Here is a 26,255-nt window from a genome sequence, read left to right on the forward strand (position 1 = left end):
GCCCCTCACTATTGGCTCGCACCGGGAGCCCAGCTCGCGGACTGGGCGGCCCAAAAAGCGCTGTTGCTAGGGCGCCCGGATTCGTTGTAGCCGCTTCCGGAAGGGGCGGGGCATTGGGCGGAGTTAAGGAAAGGGGTGGAGTCTTGTCTGCCTTCAAGGGACAGGGTGGCCAAGGTGGTCGGGGTAGGTGGACAGATGGGTTTCGAGCACATGGGTGCAATAAGGGATGCCAGGGATACGATGGATGAGCCAACTGTATCATTTTTCCTGGGACCGAGGAGTTTCCTGGGATGCAGGACTTCAGTGTTAACATCGAGAGTGTGTGCAGCAATTTGGCAAGTTGGTCACCCTAGTAGACGGATGGACAGAGGACTGGATGTGGTTGGATAGAAAGACAGACAAAACAGTGGCTGTAGACGGGAGATAAAGGGCAGTTGTATGCATGGGTGGACAGGTGGCCGGATGTAGATGGATGGACAAATGACTAGATAATAGAGGGGTGAACAGAGGAAGGGCTGTATAGTCCCTCTGTGGACTGGTGGGTGATCCCCTGTTCAACCCAGGTTCCACCAAGCTCCACCCTTCAGTGCTTGTCTGAAGCTTGTTTGTCCTATGCCCTGTGTTGGCCAAAAGGGCTCCCACCTGAGTAAATGTCAATGTGGCTGTCAAAGGCAAGGCAGGACAAGGATGCTACTAAGAGTGGGCAGGGCCTCCTACCTGTTCTCTGCTCTCAAAAAAAAAAAGAAATCAAAATCACCTGTGTGCTGGGAGCTTGCAGAGGTGTGGATTCATGAACATACCCATTCATTCAACAAGTATTTATGGAGCACCTACACTCCATACTGAAAATAACAGGAGTGAGTGAACAAAAGCAGTAGGGGAAAAAAAGAAAAAGCCTGCCCTTATGATGACAGGCTGGAAAGATTTCCTGTGACCAGCCGATCTTTCCTCTCTTGGAAGCACCTTCCCTGTGTGGCTCCCAGGACTCCATGCCTCCTGGTTTCCTCTGCCATCAGTGGTTTCTCCTCTTCATCTTCTGTCTACACTATTGCTCTCATAATCTTCCCCAGGGTCATGGCTTCAAATCCCACATACATGTCAATCAGTCCCAAAGGTGTATGTCCAGTCAGACCTTTTCTGAGTGCCAGACTCAATCAATGTCCAGCTGTGGACTCGGCATCTCACTCTGACTTTCCTCTTGGCATCTCAAACTCAACTGGTGCCACCCTAGCTCCAGCTCATCCCCCAAACCTACTCCACCCCAGCTCCACCAGCGCAAGTGATGGCAGCTCTCTCCTTCCTACTGCTCAGGCCAGTCACCTCAGAGTACATCTTGATGACTTTCTTTCCCACTTATATTCAATGCATCAGAAAGCCCCATTGTTTCCACAGAATCATCTACCCAGAATGAAACCACTTCTTACCAGGCCCATGGCTTCCACCTAGTCCAAGCCACCACCATCTCTCCCCAGGACAATGCCTCAGTCATGTCCCAGTTTCTTCCTGCTTCCCTTGCCACCTTCAGTTTGTTCTCCTCACATCAGCCTATGTATATGTAAGTCAGAACCTCTCCTCCTGCTCAGAACCCTGCAGTAGCAACTCCCCAGAAGAAAAGCCAGAGCTGGAAGGGGCTCCGTTATTCCCTATCACCGCTCTGCCAGCATCTCCTTTCTTTGTCTCTGGCACCATGGCTCACCTCCTAAAGTTTCTAACATCTCACATTCTGTGCATTCTCGTGGCTCAGATGAAAATCTGTTTTGCTCACGGATGTATCCTGTCCCTTCCTCTGCCCACCCAATCTCCCATTCCAGTGCTCCTATGTGTGAGGAGGAGGGTGGACAGGGCAAGGTCTCCCTGGGGGCCATTCAGTTTTAATTCACTCTTCCGTTCCTTCCATAAGTGCTTAACGCAGGCTTCCCTGGGCTATACACTGGGTACGTGGCAAGAATGGACAGCAGGAATTCAAATGATTTACCAAATCCTTATCCTCTCTTTAGTTAATGCAATGACTGTAAATACAGAAAACTACTACATAGTTTTCTTGAAAACTATTACAATAGATAAGAGAAAATGTTAAGGTGATAAATATAAGAAAAATATATTTAAAATAAGAGCATTTACTAAAAATAAGCAAGACAAACATTCAGTTAACTATAAAATATTTAGGAATAAACTTATCAAGAAAAGTATTGAACTATATAGGTGAGAAACCTGTAAAATCTTATTAAATGACATGAAACTTATAGAACATTATTAAAGGGTAAGATAAAAACAGGTGAAAAGATACTAAATTCCTGATGTGGTGTGTGGTCCAGATCTCAACTCTCAGCTCTCTGAGAATGGTCCTCAGCAGAAGGCAACCACCTCACCCAAAGTTAATCACTGCCACCCTGAAGGTAACCCCCTGGCGTCCTTGTTACTACTTCTCCTGCAGAGGTAACCACTATCCTGATTTTCATTACCGTAGACAAATTTTGTCTATCTAAAATTTCACGTAGATTGACTTATACAATATGTACTTTTCGTATGGCTTTTTTTTTATATGGCTTTTTTATTCAGCATTATATCTGTGAGTTTCATCCATACTGTTGTGTATTGCTTTATGTTTCTTTTTCGTGTCTGTATAGTATTCCACCACATGACTACATATACCACCATCATCCTTAGCTTATTGGCTTTTGTCTTCATGCTTTTGGACCCAGCTTTGCAAGGTGGTAGTTGTCTCTCCAGACATCACATTAGTATGCAAAGCAGAAGAAAATCCTGCTGTTGGCACCACCCACATCTTTTCCCTTTATCAGGTAAGCAAACACCTTTCCAGAACTCCCTGTAGACTTATATTTATTTCCAAGTGATTAAAACTGGGTCATCTGTGGCCACTCCTAGATATAAGATTAAGAGATGAGGGAATGGGGTCAGGGAATCACTTGGGACTGGACACTTGCTGCTCTGGACAAAATTCAGGTTTGTTAGCAAAGATGAAGGGGAAAAGGGTATTGTGAGGCAACTAACAAAATCTTACAAAGTGAAAAGATGTTCCAATTCATCAGAAAGCAAGGAATGCAAATCAAAGTGAAAACTTTAACGATGGCAAAACTATGAAGACAGTGAAAAGATCAGTGGTTGCCAGGTGTTTGATGGGGAGGGAGAGATAGATGGAGCACAAGTAATTTTTTAGGGCAGTGAAAATATACTGTATGATACTATATATAATGGTGGTTGTTGTTTAGTTGCTATAAGTCGTGTCTGACTCTTTTGCCACTCCCTGGGCTGCAGCCTGCCGGGCTCCTCTGTCCAGGGGGTTCTCCAGGCAAGAATACTAGAATGGGTTGCCATTTCCTTCTCCAGGGGAGCTTCCAGACCCAGGGATTGAACATGCAACTCCTGCACTGCAGGTGGATTCTTTACCCCTGAACTACCTAGGAAGCCCTGAAATAATGGTAGATACATGTTATTACATATTTGCAAAAACCCATGAAATGTACAACACAAAGAACGGACTCTGTGTAAACTATGGACTTTGGTTGATGATGTGTTAACACTGGGTCACTGACTGGAACAAACTATGATACTAGTGCAGGGTAATGATGGTGAGCAAAGCTGTGTGTCACAGGAGAAGGAGTCATATGGGGACTCTCGGTACTTTCCGCTCAATTTTGCTGTGAACCTAAAACTGATCTAAAAAAGTCTTTTTTTTTTTTTTTGAAGAGTAATAATGAGAATACGTCACTTTAAACTGTAGGGGGCACAGGTTTAATTCCTGGTCAGGGAACTAAGATCCCACAGGACGCGTGTGTGTGGACAATAAGAAAAAACAAAGGAAAAAGAGAAAAAGAGCTACACCAGGTCTGGCTTTCAGGGATGTGAGGAAAAATATTTGTCCAAACACTGTTGCTAAAGGTAAGATCAGTTATAGCCTTTTTAGAAAGCAATTGTGTCTTTCTGTGTGTGTGTGTGTGTGTGTGTGTGTGTGTGTGATGCCCAGGCTTAGTTGCTCCGTGGCATATGGGATCTTTCTGGACCAGGAATCGAATCTGTATCTCCTGCATTGGCAGGTGGATTCTTTACCACTGAACCACCAGGGAAGCCCTGGAAAGCAATTTGACAAAGTCCAATAAAATAAAAATACATATGCTTTTGGACTCTAATCCCAATGTTAAGATTCTCACTTATAGAAATATGTGTAGTAAAAAGAAAATTGCAAAGTGATGGCCCATCCACGGGGCACCATTGGGACATTTCGGTATCTCCATACTGTTCTGGTTACTGTGTTGCGTAATATATTACCCAAATTTAGTGACTTAAAACAGCAATATTTTAATTTTGCTCACAAACCTGCCCTTTGTGAAGAATTCAGTGGAGACTGCTCTTTGCTGCTTCTTAAAAACTAGGGCTGATATTGTAAAGTAATTAGCCTCCAACTAATAAAAATAAATGAAAAACAAACAAACAAACAAACAAAAAAACTAGGGCTGGAATCATTTGAAGGCTCCTCACTTGAAGTCTGGTGTTTGATGTTGGCTCTCAATGAAGACTGTTTTCCTTCTGGCCACGCCACGTGACTTGTTCCATGCCACATGACGTCAGGGATCTTAGTTCCCTGACCAGGGATTGAACCTGGGCCCTCAGTAGTGAGCACCCCAAGTCCTAACCTCTGGACTACTAGGGAATTCCCTGTCAGTTAAGACTTTACCTGGGGCTGGAACACCCACACGTGGCCCCTCCATGTACCCTGGGCTTCCCCACAACAGGGTGGCTAGGTTCCAAGGATGATTGTCCCGAGAGAGAGGAAAGGAAGCCAGATGAAAGCTGTATCATCTTTCTAACCTAGACTCAGAAGTCAGAGTCATTTCTGCCTCATTCTCTTCATCAGAGTCAAAGTCACTAAGACCAGGCCTTATCCAAGGAGAGGGAAATTAGACTCCACGTTTTGTGGGAGAAGTATCAAAAAGTGTGGGGACCTGTTTTAAGTCACCATCAAAAAGGAGGACTTGGAATAAATAATACCACTTGATTTAGGGGACCTACCACAAAGTTGGGATGAGAAAAGTAAGATGAAGAAAAATGTATACAAAAATTATCTAAATATGTAAAAGAAAGACCACTGTGTAAATGTGTGTATATATGTATATGTATATATATACTATAATATATATATATACATATATATATACTATATTGTGTATATGTATAGTATATACACACTATATAGTATGTGTATGTATATGTGTGTGTGTATATATATACATATATTTATATACTATATAGTGTGTATATATGTATAGTATACACACTATATAGTATGTGTATACATATGATTATATAAGCAAGGAGAAATATAGGGAACATATTCCGGTAATCACGGGTTCCAGAGAGTAGTGATGATAGAAGGGAGAGGCAGAGGAAGCAAAAGAGAGAAAGACAAGACTGTTCAAAACTAGCAGTGAAGATGGCTTCTCCATTCTGCATTTAATTACAGGTATATATTTCACTGTATGAGGAAAGTGATTCCTTAGATATGTTTAGGTGGTAAAAACAATCAAAGTGATGACCACCTTACCTTAAAACTCAGGATAGAGCAGGAGAGAATGACTGGTGGGCCACAAGAGGGGCTGCAGGGCCCTGAGAGTGTCTTCATCTGGGCTGTACTCCGAGTTTCTGGCCTATGGGAAACCATTGAGTGGAATGTCTTTGTCTTGCACACCTTTGGTATATTCCACACTTAAAAAAATTTTTAATTTAAAAATTAAAGGGGGGTGGGAGGGAGGCTCAAGAGGGAGGGGATATATGGATACTTAGAGCTGATTCATGTTGTACAGTGGAAACTCTCACAACACTGTAAAGCAATTATCTTCCAATTAAAAAATTTTTAAAGAAAAAAAAATGGAAGAAAAGCAAACTTTTCAGCAAGTTCCCAGTGGGAAGAGCGAAGAGCCAGGAGAGGGATCCTGGCCTGGGGCCACCAGACCCTCAGCTCAGCGGATGTCCCAGGTGGAGGTCTAAATCTGAGGTGTTCAACAGGGAGGTAACACCCCAAGGCTGTCCCTGCCGAAACCTCCCAAGGCGGGAGAGAGCAGAACCCAGAGTGGAGCCCTGGGTCATTTCAACCTTTAACTATAGTCTGGGTTACACCTGGCAACGGAGGTGGGAAGAAAACCAGGAGACCTGGATGCTCCTGGGAAGGTGGTTCTTGAGGCAGAAGGGAGAAGTCTGCTATGGTGGATTGGGCTGAGACTCCAGAGGGTCGGCTCTATCCTCAGCTGCCCACAGCTCTGTCCACCCTGTTAGCCACCGGGAAGCGCAGGGCAGGGCGGCTGGGAAGGGCGGGAGGTGAGGGTGTAGCTGCAGGCAAGTCTTAGGGCTTTTGCCGGTGAAGGGAGAAACGTGGGGCAGGAGCGAGCAGAGCACGTGCGGTCAGAGGAGGAGCCCGGCGCTTCCGACCATCGCTTCTCTTTTCTGCCTGAAAACCAGGTGAGGCCATTGCTGGGGGAGGGTGAGCAGGGATTGCAAGAGGCTAGAGGACAGGGCTGGACTGTGAGCAGCGCGAGGGACCTGGAGGTGAAGGATGGAGGGGAGGTGCTAATCAGAGACCTCATCTCAGGGACATAGAAGTAACCAGGCCCCAGGCAGGAATGGGCTGTGAGGTGAAACAGGCCGTCCGAGGTGCAGGGGACCAGGGTTGGACCAGATCAAGGCAGCCCTTCTGTGCTGGAGACGACGGCAGGGGAGAGCTTGAGGTATGTGTGTGAACAGCTGTGGTGCCTTGTCCTCCCTCCAGCCCTGGGCTAGGGCTGGGAGTGAGGTAGCGCTCCTCTCTGCCAGGGCCTGGGCCAGGGAAGGGCCGGGGCTGGGAGAACAGAGGGTAGTTATGGAATCAAATGTCTCTTGGAGTTCCTTTCCCTTCCGGTTTCTCAAACCGAGCTGGCCATTCTCACTCAACCCCATCTCCTCCCGCCTGGAGTCCTCCCAGGGCCCCCAGTGCTCAGCGGTTGGATGAGCATCTCTGAGTAGAGAACATGATGTTCCCACCCGGGTAGGGGAGGGACTCAAATTCCAGATGTCCCCCCCTCACCCCCGGCCAGCCCTGGGATTGGGCCATGGTGGGAGGGACTGGCTGCAGATCACTCCTAAGATTTTTTTTTTTCCCTCAACACATACATTCTTGACACATACACCCTTGTCACCAGCTCGTGCGGGGAGTAAAGGTCTAGTGAGGCAGCTGGAAAACTTTCCATTGTGCTGGAAGCCAGGCTGGTCTTGGCGGGCCCTGCATCTGTACTCTTACGGTACTTTCACCGGCATGTCGTCAACCTGGCACTTCAACCTAGTCCTGGATGTGAGGCTTACCCTCCTCTGTTATAAACTGGTTTTACCCATGGATCAGGTATGAGCATAACTCACCTTAGTCTGAAATTTTGAGGTCAGCACTCTCAGAGAGTTGAGGCTGCTTTTTCGTGAGCTGGTGATGTCCAGCTTAAAGTGAGCACGGCGGGAGAGACCGCACCGCCCACCAGGCCCCAGCCCCTGACAGTAGTTGTGCCTTGGCCCAGCCTAGGCAGGTGAGAGGCAAGGCTGGGAACCTCCTGGCCTGTTGCCTGTGGGCAAAGCCAAGGGCAGGGGTTGTGTGGATGCCTTCCCATGAGTCTACCTCTTTCTTCACAGTGGAGCAAGCCAAGGCCCTAGATGAGGGCTCCAACTCATCGTTGTCTGGTGGGGCTTTGGGCAGGAGCCGTCAGCTGGATGGAATCATTGTGAGTTCTCAGGCAGAGGCAGTGCCTGAGTTTGGGGTCTGTGGGGGTCATATACCCTCTGCTCCCCAGCTCCGTCCTGCTTAGGAAAGTGTTCAGGCTGCCAGAGCTGCCAGAGGGCAGAGCCCCTCATCTGGGGTCCAGGCCAATTCCTGGGGGCCTTTCAGCCCGTGCATGGCCCCATTTCTCATCCTGGGCCAGCTGCACAGCTCTGGGACAGGACACCCAGGGGCCAAGGGGTCTCCTGCAGGATTCTGACTTGCCTGGGACTAATGCACATGTGCCTCAAGAGGCCTCTTCCCTGCCTGCCCCACAGGCCTGAGGCTCAGTTGCTCCTTCAGTTGCCTAGGATGGGCTGAGGACAGTCCTGGGAATGTGTACTAACTACAGGTGTCCCTTCATGCCCAGAAGAAAAACGTCCAATTTAACTATACTTGAAAGTGCTGTTTTTGCTAATTGGGTGGGTCTGGACTTCAGCTCTTCCTTTTCAGTTGTGTGTTCAAACAAGCAAAAAAATCCAAGTGCACACGCCTCCCTCCTCTTTCTGGGGGTGGAGGGCCTGGCCAGAGAGGAGATTGCTAGATCCTCGCTCTCAGGAGCACACACAGTGACCTCTGACCCTTGCCTCAGTGCAGTTCTGCTGAGGGACGAAGGGCCGTGGAGATCTGGCTGGTAACATCTATTGCCACTGCCTTCCCCAAGAGTGGACTGGCATACACCCATTCTTCCGCCTGTGGGGATGGACTGACTTGGTGAAGAGTCAGGTCCTGCTGGCTTCCAAGTGTCGGGACAGCTCCCAGTCCCCCTTTGCTTTCATGTTCCAGTCTGGTCAGCCTCCTGCCTTGTAGTCTTCAGATGGGCTGGGCACTGCTTGACCCTGCGTCCTTAAAGACAAGCCAGATCACCAGTTTTAGAGACTAGAAAGAAGTGCCAGGATGGAGGATTCTGTTGGGGAAGAAGTCAAAGAGGAAGGGGAAGCAATGTCTCACACAAGAGACACAGAAGCAACCAGGTCAGCAAGGCGTTTCTGGCCAAATTTCATCTGGATATTTAGGGTGACTAGATGAAGATGTGGAGAAGGCAATGGCAACCCACTCCAGTACTCTTGCCTGGAAAATCCCATGGAGGGAGCAGCCTGGTAGGCTGCAGTCCATGGGGTTGCGAAGAGTCAGACACGACTGAGCGACTTCACTTTCACTTTTCACTTTCATGCATTGCATTGGAGAAGGAAATGGCAAACCACTCCAGTGTTCTTGCCTGGAGAATCCCAGGGACGGGGGAGCCTGGTGGGCTGCCCGTCTATGGGATCGCACAGAGTCGGACATGACTGAAGTGACTTAGCAGCAGCAGCAGCATGAAGATGACAATTTCTGAGAAGTCTTACCTGGAGGGAGCCTTTCTTAAAAATCTTAAATCTTATCTTTCTCTTTTGTCAGCTCCCCAGATGCTTCCGGGACTATAATAATGTGATGCAAGTCAAGGCAGCGAGGGATGCTGTGTGCTTGTGTCCAAACTGCTCACTTTAAGAGGCAAAGGGAGGGACTTCTCTGGTGGTCCAACGGCTAAGGCTCTACTCTCGAAATGGAGGGGGCCCAGGTTCGATCCCTGGTCGGTGAACTAGATCCCACATGCTACAACTACTAGTTCACCTGCTGGGACTTCCCTGGTGGTCCAGTGGCTAAGACTTCACACTCCCAATGCTGAGCACCTGGGTTTGATCCCTGGTCAGGGAATTAGATCCCACATGACACAACTAACACCCAGCACAGCCAAACAAATAAACAAATACAAGTAAGTATTAAAAAAAAAGAGCCCACTGACTGCAACATAGACCTGGTATATATAAATAAATATATAAATAAAAATTTTGAAATAAATATTGGAAAAAAAAAAAAGAAAAGGCAGTGAGAAGAGCATACAGAAGAGGGGCATGACCAAGGGCGACCACAGGCGCTGGGAGCGTGATCATCTTTGAAGCAGGAGACTGGGGCTGCTCTCCATGTGAGTCCAGAAACATGAGGATAAGCTCCAGAGCACTGGAGGAAAGGTCCGGGAATGCCCTTCAGACCCCAGTATCACAACTCTTGATAATTTCTGGAATTTAAGCAGTGTCAGGAATATCCATGGCAGGTAATCAAGATTTTGTTCAATGAGCAAATGAGCTGAGTCAGACCTAACTGTTGTTCAGTCACTCAGCTGTGACCCCACGGACTGCAACACACCAGGCTTCCCTGTCCTCCACTATCCCCTGGAGTTTGCTCAAACTCATGTCCATTGAGTCAGTGATGCCATCCAACCATCTCATCCTCTGTCGTCCCCTTCTCCTCCTGCCCTCAATCTTTCCCAGCATCACGGTCTTTTCCAGTGACTCAGCTTTTCACATCGGTTGGCCAAAGTATTGGAGCTTCAGCTTCAGCATCAGTGCTTCCGATGAATATTCAGGACTGATTTCCTTTAAGATTGATTGGTTTGATCTCCTTACTGTTCAAGGGGTTCTCAAGAGTCGTTTCTGGCACCACAATTCAAAAGCATCAATTCTTCGGTGCTTGGCCTTCTTTATGGTCCAACTCTCCTGTACATGACTACTGGAAAAACCAGAGCTTTGACTAGATGGACCTTTTTGGCAAAGTGATGTCTTTGCCTTTTCATATGCTGTCTAGGTTTGTCATAGTTTTTCTTTCAAGGAGCAAGTGTCTTTTAATCTCATGGCTTCTGTCACCATCCACAGTGATTTTGGAGCCCAAGAATAAATACAGTCTGTCACTGTTTTTGTTTTTCCCCATCTGTTTGTCATGAAGTGATGAGACCAGATGGCATGATCTAAGGTTATTTTTTTTTAATATTTATTTTATTTTGGTTGGGCCAGGTCTTAGTTGCAGCACTTGGGATCTTGGATCTTAGTTGTAGCAGGTAGAATTTTGTTGCAGCATGTGGGATCCAGTTCCCTGACCAGGGATCAAATCCAGTACCCCTGTACTGGGAGCACATTGTCAGCCACTGGACTACCAGTTAAGTCCCGATTTTAGTTTTTCTGAATGTTGAGTTTTAAGCGAGCTTTTTGACTCTCCTCTTTCACCTTTATCAAGAGGCTCTTTAGTTCCTCTTCACTTTCTGTCATTAGGGTGGTATCATCTGCATATCTGAGGTTACTGATATTTCTTCTGGCAATCTTGATTCCTGCTTGTGCTTCATCCAGTCCGGCATTTTGCATGATGTACTCTGCACAGAAGTTAAATAAGCAGGGTGACAATATACAGCCTTGACGTACTCCTTTCCCAATTTGAAACCAGTCCATTGTTCCATGTCTGGTTCTAACTGCTGCTCATTGATCTAATGCTGCTCATTTCTCAGGCGGCATGTAAGGTAATCTGCTATTCCTCTCTCTTTAGGAATTTTCCATAGTTTGTTGTGATCCACATAGTCAAGGCTTTGGCATAGTCAATGAGGCAGCAGTAGATATTTTCCTGGAATTCCCTTGCATTTCCTATGATCCAGTGGATGTTGGCAACTTGATCTCTGTTTCTTCTGTCTTTTCCAGACCCAGTTTGCACATCTGAAAGTTCTCGGTTCATATACTGTTGAAGCCTAGCTTGAAGAATTTTGAGCATTACCTTGCTAGCGTGTGAAATGAGTGCAACTGTGCGGCAGTGTGAACATTCTTTGGCACTGCCTTTCTTTAGGATTGGAATGAAAACTGACATTTTCCAGTCCTGTGGCCACTGCTGTGTTTTCCAAATATGTTGGCATATTGAGTGCAGCACTTTAATAGCATCATCTTTTAGGATTTGAAATAGCTCAGCTGAAATTCCATCACCTTCACTAGCTTTGTTCGTAGTGAAGCTTCCTAAGGCCCACTTGACTTCGCATTCCAGGATGTCTGGCTCTAGGTGAGTGATCATACCATCATGGTTATCTGGGCCATTAAGACCTTTTCTGTGTATTCTTGCCAACTCTTAATATCTTCTGCTTCCGTTAGGTCCATACTGTTTCTGTCCTTTTTGTGCCCATCTTTGTCCTTCATATCTCTAATTTTCTAGTATATATATTTTCTAATTTTCGTGAAGAGATCTCTAGTCTTCCATTCTATTGTTTTCCTCTATTTCTTTGCACTGTTCACTTAACAAGACTTTCTTATTTCTCCTTGTTATTCTTTGGAACTCTACATTTGAATGGGTGTATCTTTCCTTTTCTCCTTTGCCTTTCACTTCTCTTCTTTTCTCAGCTATCTGTAAGTCCTCCTCAGACAACCATTTTGCCTTTCTGCATTTCTTTTTCTTTGGGATGGTTTTGATCACCACCTCTTCTACAATGTTACGAACCTGTGTCCATAGTTCTTCAGGTACTCTATCAGATCTAATCCCTTGAATTTATTTGTCACTTCCACTTTATAATCATAAGGGATTTGATGTAGGTCATACCTGAATGACATAGTGGGTTTTCCCTACTTTCTTCAATTTAAGTCTGAATTTTGCAGTAAGGAGATCATGATCTGAGTCACAGTCAGCTCCCAGTCTTCTTTTTGCTGACTGTATAGAGCTGCTTCCACTGGACATGGAACAACAGACTGGTTCCAAATCAGGAAAGTAGTACATCAAGGCTGCCTATTGTCACCCTGCCTATTTAACTTATATGCAAAGTACATCATGTGAAATGCCAGGCTGGATGAAGCACAAGCTGGAATCAAGATTGCCAGGAGAAATATCAATAACCTCAGATATGCAGATGACACCACCCTTATGGCAGAAAGCAAAGAAGAACTAAAGAGCCTCATGATGAAAGAGGAGAGTGAAAAAGTTGGAGTAAAACTCAACATTCAGAAAACTAAGATCATGGCATCCAGTCCTATCACTTTATGACAAATAGATGGGGAAACAGTGGAAACAGTGACTATTTTTTTGGGCTCCAAAATCACTGCAGATGTTGACTGCAGCTCCTTGGAAGAAAAGCTATGACCAACCTAGACAGCATATTAAAAAGCAAAGACATTACTTTGCCAACAAAGGTCTGTCTAGACAAAGCTATGGTTTTTCCAGTAGTCATGTATGGGTGTGAGAGTTGGACTATAAAGAAAGCTGAGCTCCGAAGAATTGATGCTTTTGAACTGTGGTGTTGGAGAAGACTCTCGAGAGTCCCTTGGACTGCAAGGAGATCCAACCAGTCTATCCTAAAGGAAATCAGTCCTGAATATTCAATGGAAGGACTGATGCTGAAGCTGAAACTCCAGTATTTTGGCCACCTGATTCGAAGAACTGACTCACTGGAAAAGACCCTGATGCTGGGAAAGTTTGAAGGAGGGAGGAGAAGGGGACGACAGAGGATGAGATGGTTGGATGGCATCACTGACTCGATGGACATGAGTTTGAGCAAGCTCTGGGAGTTGGTGATGGACAGGGAAGCCTGACGTGCTGCGGTCCATGAGGTTGCAAAGAGTGGGACACAACTGAATGACTGAACGGACTGACAGAGCTTCTTCATCTTCAGCTGCAAAGAATATAATCAATCTGATTTCAGTATTGATCATCTGGTGATGTCCATGTGTTGTTGGAAGAGGGTATTTGCTATGACCAGTGTGTTCTCTTGGCAAAACTGTTACCTTTGCCCTGCTTCATTTTGTACTCCAAGGCCAAACTTGCCTGTTACTCCAGGTATCTCTTGACTTCCTACTTCTGCATTCCAGTCCCCTACGAGGAAAAGGACATCTTTTTTGGTGTTAGTTCTAGGTCTTGTAGGTTTTCATAGAACTGTTCAACTTCTTTGGCATTAGTAGTTGGGGCATAGACTTGGATTACTGTTATATTGAATGATTTGCCTTGGAGATGCCAAAATAATTCTGTCATTTTTGAGATTGGAACTAAGTACTGCATTTCAGACTCTTGTTGACTGTGAGGGCTACTCCATTTCTTCTAGGGGATTCTTGCCCACAGTAGTAGATATAATGGTCATTTGAATTAAATTTGCCCATTCCCATCCATCTTAGTTCACTGATTCCTAAAATGTCAATGTTCACTCCTGCCATCTTCTGTTTGACCACTTCCAATTTTACCTTCATTCATGGACCTAACATTTTAGGTTCCTCTGTGGTATTGTTTGTTACTGCTTTACTTTCAAACACATCCACAACTAGGTTTTGTTTCTGCTTTGGCTCAGCCTCTTCATCCCTTTTGGATCTGTTTCTCTGCTCTTCTCCAGTAGCATACTGGACACCTACCAACCTGGGGGATTCATCTTTAAGCGTCATTTCTTTTTGCCTTTTCACACTATTCATGAGGTTCCCTGGTGGCTCAGATGGTAAAGGATCTGCCTGCAATGCAGGAGACCCAGGTTTGATCCTTGGGTCAGGAGGATCCCCTCCCTGGAAAAGGGAATGGCTGCCCACTCCAGTACTCTTGCCTGGAGAATTCCATGGACAAAGGAACCTGGTGGGCTACAGTCCATGGGGTCGCAAAGAGTTGGACACAACTGAGCAACTAACACTTTCAGACCTAATTACTGACATTCTAATTCAGAACTTAGATAATAGTCATCTGAATTCACAAATGATTATTTAATATGCTCCTGGCTGATGCTCTGCATTTCCCCAAACAATCAGATAGCGGCATGTATTGCTGGCCATCATCTGTGATGGGACATTTGTCTTTAGAGAGGATGCGTAAAGAAAGCAAAATTCATATTTAACATGAATGATGTGAAACAACTCTAATCTCCTTTGTCACATTATACGTAATACAGTTTCAATTCCATTGTTAAAAAGTTGAAGCAGTAAAATCACTAAAGATATATTCAGTTAATTTGATGGCACAACTTTCTAGCTTCCTGTTAGAACATATATAGAAAGCAAAGTCCTCATATAATGTTCACTCTTCAAGGCGAAGGCTGTGAACCATACGATCCTGTCATTTTCCTGGCACTCCTTAACTGTTCATAGTAATACCACCATCACAACCACAAAGGCCAAACCATATTTAATTTCTAAAGCCTTGAAAAAAGAAGGCCAGTTTGGCTTTGCGTAGTTCAACAACCAGTCTCTCAGGCCCCTGACACATGGGTGTTTTGTATATTCACTTATTACTTAGCCCTTTTGTAATGTCAGGTGAAGGCAAGTCAAAGTGGAACATGATTTTGTTATAGAATGAGATTCCATTGGTCACTGGGAATGAAACTGTAAATACAGTGGGCTATCGCACAGGCATTGCTAGTTCTGTTTATAACAATGTTTTTAGTCGTTAAGTTGTGTCCGACTCTTTGTGACTCTATTGACTGTAACCTGCCAGGCTCCTCTGTCTATGGGATTCTGCTGGGATTTCTCCAGCAAGAATACTGGATTGGGTGCCATTTCCTTCTCTAGGGCATCTTCCCGACCCAGGGATAGAAACTGTGTCTCCTGCATTGGCAGGCAGATTCTGTATCACTGAGCCACCAGGGAAGCCAATAACTATGATACAGAGAAGGAAATAATTAATATTGTGAGACAGATGTTCTTTACTAGGCTTCATTAGTGAGTATATCATTCTCCAGCAAGAAATATACTGGATACTGTTGTATACCATCCCCAAACAATTCAAATACCATGCTGTGGTGGCTTATTTTATGTGCCAACTTATGGGCCATGGGGTGCCCAGGTATTTGGTCAAACGCTGTTCTGAGTTTCTGTAAAGGTGGTTTTGGATAACATTAACATTGAAATCAGGCTTCCCAGGTGGTGCTAGTGGTAAAGAACCTGCCTGCCAAGGCAGAAGACAGAAGAGACTCAGATTCGATCCCTGGGTTGGGAAGATCCCCTGGAGGAGGGCATGGCAACCCACTCCAGTATTCTTGCCTGGAGTATCCCATGGACAGAGGAGCCTGGTGGTCTATAGTCCATAGGGTTGCAAAGAATTGGATACAACTGAAGCAACTGAACATGCATGCACACATTTAAATCAATGAACTCAGTACAGCAGATTGCCCTCCCTAGTGTGGGCAGGCCTCATCCAATCAGTTGAAAGCCTGAACATAACAAAAAGCCTGACTCTCCCAAGAAAGAGAGAATTATCCTGCCTGACTGCCTTCATACTGGGACGTTGTCTCTTCCTGAGTCTTTAACCTGCCAGTCTTTGGATGAGGACTATGCTATTGACTCTCTCGGTTCTCACGTCTTCAGACTCAGCCTGGAATTGAACTATGAGCATTTCAAGGTCTACAACTTGCCAACTCACCCTGCATATCTAGGGACTTGCCTGTTTCCATAGCTGTGTGAGCCAATTCTCTATAATCTCTCTACCTGCCTCCCTTTTGGGCTACAGGATCTTAGTTCCCTGACCAGGAATTGAACCTGTGCCCCCTGCAGTGGAAGCACTGAGTCCTAACCACTGAACCACAAGGGAAGTCCCCTTCTTTCTAATTTTCAAGAGCTCACACCCCAATCTCAATAATGTATCTGCCAGATGAATGCTGTGATTGCCTAGAGTCCTGAAATGAGAGGACGAAAACAACACAAGATTCAGACATGATTTGTCAGCCTTTATTAACCAAGAGCAAAGCCGAGCCCTAGAGTTTCCTTTTAAAAAACCCAACCTTTTTTATGGCAAACAATGATTTTAACTATATGTTCAATACCACAGAGCAAGAATTGATTACTTTCTAATCACTTGTTGTTCAGAGATTAAAATACAAGTGTAAAACAGGTTAAAACAAGATTCTCCCCCATGATTTAAAAATAATTCCAATTGAAAGACATTTCAAACACTATGTGTAGAACTCAGGACCAAAAAGACCTTACAACATTTTTACCTTTGAGGTAGCACAATAATGCTGAATTAGATTTCTTTTACTACAACGAGCTCAGGAAAACAACGAGGAATCTACGTTTCACTCAAGGTGGCCTAAATGGTTTTCTGCAAATCCCCCATGAGTTTGGTGACAGTTTTCTCCTTTTTTTTTTATTTCTTGAAGTATAAAGATAGCCCTGCAGTGTGTAAAAGGAAACCCATGGGAAGGCTGCTTCCCATAAAATAGACATTAGAATCATTGAGCAACGTCAGCAGTCAAGACAGGAGGAACAAGAGGTAATTGTAGTGAAAAGCCAAAACAACTTGTATCTTGGCGAGATTGGTTTACAAGTGCATGTCAAGAACAAAAATTCCAACATTGGCCAACTGAAAACAAAATATAAAAGATGACATTCATGGGTCTTTTTCCTTTTGCTCTGTGCAAAAATGCTCTTTTAATTTCTGTAAATGAGAGGATTGTTTGTACACTATGACAGGACATGGAGATGCTGTGTGTCCAGGGGCACCTCACTGACCATTGTGACTAAGACTCTGGGCAGTACGAGGATGAACAGTACCTCTCCTGGCTGGAGAATCATCTCTTGACACTTCGCTGCTGAATTCACTCATTAAACCGTTCAAAGAAAAGCTCCACCCTGATTTCTGAGAATCTACTGCAATCATACATGACACATTTATATATAAGAATGACGGATTGAGAGGACAGGGCAGATGAACCCTTCCTTCAGAGAATACAACCAAAAGAAGAAGGCGGGGGGTGTGATAAAGTGGGGCCAGTGAGAAAAATAATACTGCAGGTTAGACCTCAAGGCTCTCAGGAACAACCTCCACCATGCAAAATCAACAGCAAAGTCAGAACGGAGGGCATGAAGCTCTAACCCATCCTAGGAGAGAACGATATAAAACAACGATCAGAAAGAGCTCTTCCCAATAGATGCTCCTCCCTGTGAGGCTCAGCTCTCAGCGCAGAGCTTGCATAGCACAGTGTGGACAGCAGAGTCCAGAGTCGAACCTGGCCTGCTGCCTTCCACTCCCCACGCTGTAAGGAGAAACTGGAACACCGTCAGGCTCCTGAAGCCTTGGTAACAGCTGTGTCCTTTTCACTCACACTGGTCCCTTGACTCCCTCCCTCAAGCCAGACCCTCAAGGGGCCCTGTAGGCAGTGAGAGTCTGCACTGATGATCCATATGTCAATCCGCAGTTAGAGCAGGAAGACTGAAACCTGATGAATTCTACTTTGTAAAACAGAAACTGTCAGTACACTGGGGGTGTCACAGAGCTTCTATGAAGGGGAAGACTGAACTGGGATGTGAAAGAGGGCAGGATGAGAAGTCCTACCCCTAGCAGCCTGCAGGAGTGACTGGCTAGGAATTCACAGCTGGCCCTAACTAATGCTGGCATGGGGATAGGGTGGGGGGTGTAAGGGGGCGTGTGTTCACACAGAGTCCTTACACAGTCTGGGGCGAGATCTCTGCATCACTCCTGAAGCCCAAAGTACCTGTTACCTGCGTGAGAGGTATGGCTCTTGTCTGCTAAAGTGCAATGTCTGCTTTCTTAATTTATGTGATAATAAAGCAATGCCATACAAAAGAAGAACCTTGGAAAATCATGGGGAAAACCACACAGGCTTTCCCAGTGCTAGCTGCCAGTTTTGGAGTATTAGTTACAACCTTTCCCAATTCTTAGAGCTGCAACGCAGGCTACCAACTGAGAGTCTTTCTGCTTTCACTTCATGGAGAACAAGGAAAAGGGAGATCTGAGCAAGGCGATGACGAGTCACCACTATAAAAATCTCTCAACTATACTGTCTGTGGCAAAAGCAGACAGCCTGGTTTAAGAGGGCAATTGTGACTGCACGGGCTCCAACAGGGTGCTCACACAGGGACCGTATGTCTGTAACAGGGATGACTCCAGCCCCAGAATGTCAATCTCCCAGGGGTTCACTGAGATATACAAGTTTAAAAAAATTCATATCAGAAAGGGCCTCTTGATTTAATATAAACGTGGCTATGACATCCAAATTTATCTTTAGGTAAGTGTCACACTGCTCTTAGGATCTCTTGTAACATCTGATTCTAGGTCATTCTGAAGAAAAAAAATTTCATTCTGAAGTATATCTAGTTAATTATGATAATTCATCAGAACTCTACCTGATATAATCAAAAGGTTAAAAAAAAGCTAAGCTACTTTCCTGTGGGATTAACAACTGGAACCCCAAAATCCCAACATCTTAATTAGAAAGGTCTTTGAAGTAATCTTATGAAATTGTACATGATACCAATTTTTTTTAAACTAACAAAAAGAGTTGATCTTTAGGATGAATGCTTGAGTCAGCTGACAAAGTGATATAAAGGAGTACGTGCAAGGGGAATTCTCTAAATAGAGGGAAAAATTTTTTTTTTCCACAAAGATAGCTGCTTTTTCTTTAAAGAGTTTAAAAATTGATGGTTCAACAGCAAAGCTATGTAACCACTCTGGAGTAGAAGAGAAGGTCTCTGTCAGCACACTGCCATCAGCTGGTAGAAGCGACCAGAAACAAGACAGGCAGGAGTGGCCCAGGAACATAATTAGGTCAGACAGAGCAATGGCACTCCCAGACCCCGGCTCCTTATAGATGGATAGCAATCCACTCACGCACACTGCACAGAGATTAAACAAAACGAAAAGAAATGTACTAAAACAAAAGAAAATACACCCCCGAACCCAGAAAACCTTCCCTGGCTCTCTGCTACCGGAAGAAAGTGCCAAACCCCAGTTTTCTGCTCTAACGTGGATTCTGATGCCCGATGGGTGAGCTCTGGGGTGCTGACCTGCTGGGCCCTGGGCAGGGCCTCTCCCTAAGCATCACTGAGAACTGGGGGACAGCTGTCATGTGCCACTGCCAGCAGACAGTACAGCGCCACAGGCCCACAGACCTCCATCACATCTGCCACCATTTTCAACGGTAAAACCAAAGGCTACAATTGAGAACAAATGTGGACTTTCTCCAAAGACAGATGAGGAGACGGAAGGCTACAACATGTCCCTCCTAGACAGAGGTTGGGGGAGGGTGTCTACAGTTACACCACAGGTTTGTGCCAACCTGTGGTAACTTTCAAAAGCCAGAGTAGCAGCAAGAGAGGAAAGGAAGATGTTTACACTTTGGACTTTGTATCAGGCACTTAAATTGTTGGAGAGACATGCCATTTGGAACCAAAGATGTGAAGACTGGGTCGGAGTGATCGTGACGAGTGGTCTAACAATGGGCTTTCAGAAGCGAAGTGGAGGTGTGGGTTGAACCTCTCCCATCCTTTAGTGCTGACTTTCACGTTTTCTAAGTGCCCACGGCCATGGCAATGGCAGCGGCGGTGGCAACAGCAGGAACGGTTCTGTCATGTCTTCTGTTTGTGTTCTGTGGCTGACCGGAAGTTTCTGGTGTCACACTGAGAAGGCTCTGGGGTGTGGCACACCTACTGCCCGGGATCGATCAGATCCATGCTGGAGCCAAACATCTTCACCAGCTGTTCCTCGTAGTGCGAGATGTTCCTCTTCATGATGTCCATGCAGGGCCCCAGCAGCCTCTCAAACGCTTGCACATCCATAACTGTATTGTTAGAAAGAGGTGAGGGAGAGAATGAGTTCTCCACACCAGCAAGTCAAAGTCGCTTCCCTCACATAAACCTTTTCTTAAACATGTCCATTCCTGCTGGAGGAATCAGACTACTGGATACTGGACACTTGAAAAAGACGGGGTGTTATGTGGACATAGCAGGGCTATGTCATCTAAGTTTGAGACTTTGGACAGCGTAGCAGCACCCATTCTCTCTGTCCCCACACAACCCTGCACACCAGTCTCCATCTCTGCTCTTTCCACATGGGCTGGGGGCTTCTATGCCCGTCTTATTCACAGGCTATTGTCACAGCTCAGGAATATTTGCTAAAAGAACACATTCACCCATTTCTGGTTGGTCACACAAAGTGTGCAAGCTTAGATGTGAGAGCTGGTGGAGTAAGTCAAGGCGTGTTGATGGGGAAAAAATACTGCATATTAGGAAAAAAAAATTAATGCACAAAGCATCTTTCTTACCTAAGCATTTCACATCTCCCACTGCATAAGCTGAAGCAGCTCTGGGTTTGTTGGTGACCAGTGCAAGCTCTCCAAAGTACTGCCCCTTGTGGCAGCGCGCAATCTCGACCTCCTGGTTCTCACCATCCTTGTTGACTTTAGTCTAGAACAGGTAGAGAACACGACTGATTCCAGAATCACAAGTAGACATGTCCAACTGCATACCTTTGCAGTCGCTTCTCGGTACACTTACCACAATTACCTAGAGATTCATGTTGCAGAGACTGACTGCATTGTGTAAGCTGCATGAGCTACTCTCAGGGGCCTGGTTTTTACCAAGAGGTGAGGGGTGTGTGTGTGTGTGTGTGTGTATATATATATATATATATATAAATATTATTGTAGTATATATTATATACTAATATTACATATTAATGTAATACAGCATATAAACCAATATATAATATTATGTTAATGTACTTTAACATATATTAAATGTATGGAATATTTAATATATTACATGTACATTTAAATATATTATATATATGAATGCAATCCATTTGGGAGATGCTGACTTCTGAGACACAAGGGAAAAGACAAGGTTTTTTTGCTAATTCTTCTTAAATAATGCCAATGCTTCTCTTGGTTAAAGAGTTACAATTCAGAGCTACTTCTTTTTGATTTAAGGCCCAGCAGGACTCAGACAATACAGTACAGAGATCAATTTTATTTTTATGTACTATCTGCATCTTAAGCTAGTGATCCCACTACATTTGTTTAGAAGAGTTAAGTAACTAAATTTTTTTTTACAGTAATTTGAATTTTGAAACGATAGTTTAAGAAATCAAACAGGTTATATTTTGTGCTTTTTGAATTACTGAAAATAATGTACTATATTTTATTTACTAGTTTTTTTTTTTTAACAAATCTATCTGCTAAGCTAAGCAGTAACTTGTTTAAATAAAAAAATACTTTTATTAGTAAGAATTAGTTTCAATCTGTAAGAGCCACTTTATGGCAGGGGCAGATAAATAATTTTTTGAAGGTTAATTTAGCGGAATAAATAAAAGCACCACGCTCACTTACATGGTTTGATTTTCCCTCCTTCCACACTTCTGCCCTGACCTGTTTGCTCTGAAGCTGATCTGCCCCTTCCAAGCCAATGCTCTCTCTCTAGCCTCTGTCATATTCTCTGGGGCTGCAGAGGTGCCCATGTCCGCCTAGTCCCTTCTCTAGAGCAGCACTTATCCCACTGTGAACAGCAGCCCCCTGCAGGTTTTGATACAATGCAGATTCTGATTCGGTAGGTCTGGGGCAGAGAACAAGACTGAATCTCTGAGACAAGCTCCCCTTCTTTCCCAATCCAGTGCCACAGTGCTGTTGGACCTACAAACACAATACTATGCTGTGATCAGTAGGTGTCAATGAATATGAGAAATGTACAAACATTTATCAGTAGTCCAGAAACTATAAGTAAAAAAAATTTAAATTAGGAATCAAGCCATCTTATAGGCATAATCGTATTTTTCTTTCTCCACTGTTGCTGCTTAGTTGCTCAGTCGTGTCCGACTCTTTGCGACCCCATGGACTGTAGCCTGCCAAGCTCCTCTGTCTATGGGATTTTTCAGGCAAGAATACTGAACTGGGTTGCCACTTCCTTCTCCAGGGGATCTTCCTGATCCAGGGATCCAACCCGCGTCTCTTGCAGTGGCCAGAAGATTCTTTACCACTGAGTCACTGGGGAAGACCTCTTTCTCCACACTTAACTTTTACAAAAAGTATTCTGTAAAAGGTTTCACACTAAGTTGATTTAGTATTATATAGTAGTCAGTATTTTAAAAAATTCTTTATTCTTAAAAAAAACTGAAACAATATCTGATGATGATGAATTTATGGTAAGAATCACTCTTTCCACCTATAAGTCATTGTGTTTTCTAGGTCTCCCTATCCATTAAATGGCCACAATAATAACTGTCCTAGAGACTCCCTTCCTAGCATGCTAAAAAGGAAGCTTTTTCATAACCAACACTCACAATGTATTCTTTGTTATATATTCAATAATCTTCCCATTTTCTATTAGGGTACTTACCCTTTTTCTTATTGATTTATAGGCCAGTACTTCTCACATCCTTAATTACATGACAGAGGTAAAAGCAACAAAAAAGATATATATACTAAATCTTTATCAACGAATGGGCTTAAACCTTGGTCTCTGTCAGTCACATATCTCACGTAATGATGATTCCGGCACATGAAACACACTTCACACTATTAAAGCAGTTACGGTCTGTGCATATACCTGGCATCTGGATCTCCCCTGAAACAACTCACATTGTCACACGTAAACTCACCTTGCTTTTGATCAAGATGCTCACTTCACCAGACTCTATAATGTAAAAGCTATCAGCCTTTTCACCCTGAAAAGGGAGAGGAGGTGAGGTCAGAGCCACAGATATGTACTGAGGGACACAGAAATAGACAATCTTCACGTTGCCTGAGCTCCGATTTTATTTATTTTCCAAACCTACAAACCAGTCAATGGCTAACAAATTCAGAACAAAAACGGGAGGATCCTGATCACCAGGGATGTCAGTACAACTACGACTGACAAACATCTCTTCTTCCTAACACGGAATATTCCCATCTGTCTCCGTGACTTTACCCAGGCTGGTAACTGCACAGATTGTATTCTTGCAGCTCATGTTGGTCAGCTAACCAGACTTATGATAAGGGGTAAGTAGCCAAGTCGGCTGCATGCAGTATCAAGGTGACTCCTGGCTAACCCTGGGTCATGAAGCCCAGCGATTATCTCCACCATCAAATACAGCCCTCCAGAGGACAGCGTGGAGCTGAAGAAAGCACTGCCTTGATCAGCCAGGTGTCTTCATGAGGGATGATGTCACTCTGATAAGTCTCAGGCTTTGTTTTGCTTGTTTTGATGTTAAACCACTTAGCTGAACCAGTTATTCAGGTAATTCAACAAATAATTATTATGTGCCAGGCATGAGAGATAAGTCAGTGGATAAACAATATCCCTACCCTTGTGGAAATTACAGTCTGGTAGGGTAAACAAACTGTAAATGACCAACATAATGAATCAGTAAATTATGCTGCTGTACTGGAAGGCAATAAGGGCCATAGGAAAAAAGTAGAGCAGGGAATGTGCGATCTGCAGTGGTGAGCGAAAAGATGTTATATAGCATATAGGAGCACTTCAGTGAGAAGGTGAGATGTGAGTGAAGCCTGGAAGGAGGTGAGAGGTAGGCAAGCAGATATGGAAGAGGAGCTCTCAGGCAATCAGTCTCTGACTTCTCACTTAACTTCTGAAGCAAAGACCATCTACATTGAATAATTCAATACTAATCATGTGCTCTCATTCCATGTGACGGGTTTTATGTCTTCATAAGACTTCATGTCCTTCATGCACCACACAAGGACCACAGACAGCTGTGGCTGACATTCCTGAGTTAATCTAGTTCCAGGTTACCATATAATAATCACTGCTCCATAGCCTTATAAGGGGCTGTCTGTGGATTTCTGTGTTGCTATGTTGGATAGGTACCCTGCATCCTTTGGTAGACAGATCAAACCATCCTTTGGTTTGATAGATCAAACCAGTCAATCCTAAAGGAAATCAGTCCTGAATATTCATTGGGAGGACTGATGCTAAAGCTGAAGCTCCAATATTTTAGCTACCTGATGGGAAGGACTGACTCCTTGGAAAAGACCCTGATGCTGGGAAAGACTGAAGGCAAGAGGAGAAGGGGACGACTGAGGACAAGACAGTTGGATGGCATCACTGATTCGATGGACATGAGTTTGCGCAAGCTCCGGAAGCTGGTGATAGAGAAGCCTTGCATGCTGCAGGCCATAGGGTTGCAAAGAGTTGGACATGACTGAGTGACTGAACTGACCCTAAATCCAGCAGAACCAAATCACCAATAAGTTCTATTCATGTAATACAAATAGCTTTAGGATATAAGTTGATGAAGGATGGGAAGCCATGAAGGAAACGAAAGAGGAGCCAGACGCAGGGCCACCAGGAGGGAAAATTGTTTCTAGTTCCAAGAAGGGAGTTTCATAAAGGAAGATGTGATCACTAGTGTTCAGCGCTGCCGGGAGGTCAAGAGTAATAATAGTCGAATGTACAGAAACACCCTGGTGACCAAGAAGAGTGGTGAGCGGTAGGAAGAACTGTAGAAGTGAGAAGTGGTAAAGGGCAGTGTCCGAGCCCTTTGTTTAGAAAGATATATAACAATCATAATTTAAAGTGCTCATTTCAATGCTACAGCTTGATGAATTTTTACATTTGTATACACCTGTGTAACCACCCCTAGATCAAATGAAAACTGCCTGAGTGACCCCACTTTTACATTCTTGTGCCCAAATTCCTACTCTTTTGTTTGTTTGTATGTGTTAGTCGCTCAGTCGTGTCTGATTCCTTGTGACCCCATGGACTGTAGCCTGCCAGGCTCCTCTGTCCATGGGATTTTCCAGGCAAGAATACTGGAGTGGGTCATTTCCTTCTCCAGAGGATCTTCCCGACCCAGGGACTGAACCCAGGCCTCCCTCATTGCAGACTCTTTACCGTCTGAGCCACCAGGGAAGATACTCTTACATCTGAGGTATACCAATAAGGAGTAAACCTCAAACCCTGGGCACCGCAAGCACCGTCACCCCAGTAACGGCAACTCCAGGTCAGCACATGCGCATGTATGGACTTTCCCCTGTGAACTCACTGTGTGGTTCTGGGCCTGCCCCTCAGGACCTGTGAGTAATAAACCTTGTTTTTTCAAAGTTCCCAGATGGTTGCTGCTCAAGGTGCATCTTGCAATCATAATAAGAACCAGAAGGGCTGGTCCAGCTACAGCGCTGGCTCTGCCAGGGTTAATGTTTGTGAAGGCTCACCGCAGGTATTAACAGTATGGGCACAGATGAGTGCCCAGGCATTCCTAGCCAACAGCATCACTTTCAGTACGCTGAGACTGTAACAAAAGACTCACTATTAAGATGTCAACTACTCCCCGAACTTTTCTATAGATTCAACTTACGTAAATCCAATAAAAAAGCTCAGCAGGTCTTTTTGATAGAAGTTGATAAGATGGTTGTAAAATATATACAGAAATGCAAAGAGCATAGCACAGACAAAATAATTAAGACAAAGAACAACAAATCTGGAGGGCTTTAAGGAGGTCAGTGTATGGCAAAACCAATACAATGTTGTAAAGTAAAGTAAATAAACAAATTAATTAATTTAAAAAAATTTGGAGGGCTTTAAACTATCTGATTGAAAGATTTACTATATAAAGCTATTGTAATCAAGACAATACAGCATTAACTGAGAGACAGGCATAGATTAGTGGAACAAGAGAGACCAGACATATATGGGCGACTGATTCTCACTGCAAGTGTCCAGGCAATGGAACAGGAAAATGGTGCTCAAGTTACTGGACATCCATATGAAAAGCTCTAGACCTTCTCTATCTTGTAATTAATTCAAAATGGATCACAGATCTAAATGTAAGATCTAAAACTATGAGACTAGAATTGCATGACTCAGGACAGGAGCCACTAGTCACATGTCACTACTGGGCACCTGAACTGTGGCTTGTATAGATTCATAGGTGCTCTAAGTGTAAAATATACGTTGAATTTTAAAGACTGAATATCCTCCAAATGTAAAATATCTCATTA

The 26,255-nt window shown here is 44.4% G+C and overlaps 1 protein-coding gene across 1 annotated transcript in view; it reads right to left on the minus strand.

Annotated features, from left to right (window-relative positions):
* Nucleotides 1-16,226: 16,226 nt before the first annotated feature.
* The window catches only part of PRKAR2A (protein kinase cAMP-dependent type II regulatory subunit alpha), a 70,665-nt gene continuing 60,636 nt past the window's right edge, over nucleotides 16,227-26,255 (minus strand). The window contains exons 9-11 of the mRNA XM_043443441.1: nucleotides 22,913-22,978; nucleotides 20,583-20,724; nucleotides 16,227-20,099 (exon numbers count right to left, since the gene is read on the minus strand). Of these exons, the coding sequence (XP_043299376.1) occupies nucleotides 19,966-20,099; nucleotides 20,583-20,724; nucleotides 22,913-22,978 (342 nt within the window). The 3' untranslated portion in view covers nucleotides 16,227-19,965. The remainder of the gene's footprint in view (nucleotides 20,100-20,582; nucleotides 20,725-22,912; nucleotides 22,979-26,255) is intronic.

Source organism: Cervus canadensis, chromosome 22 (assembly GCF_019320065.1).
Source record: "Cervus canadensis isolate Bull #8, Minnesota chromosome 22, ASM1932006v1, whole genome shotgun sequence".
NCBI lineage: Eukaryota > Metazoa > Chordata > Mammalia > Artiodactyla > Cervidae > Cervus > Cervus canadensis.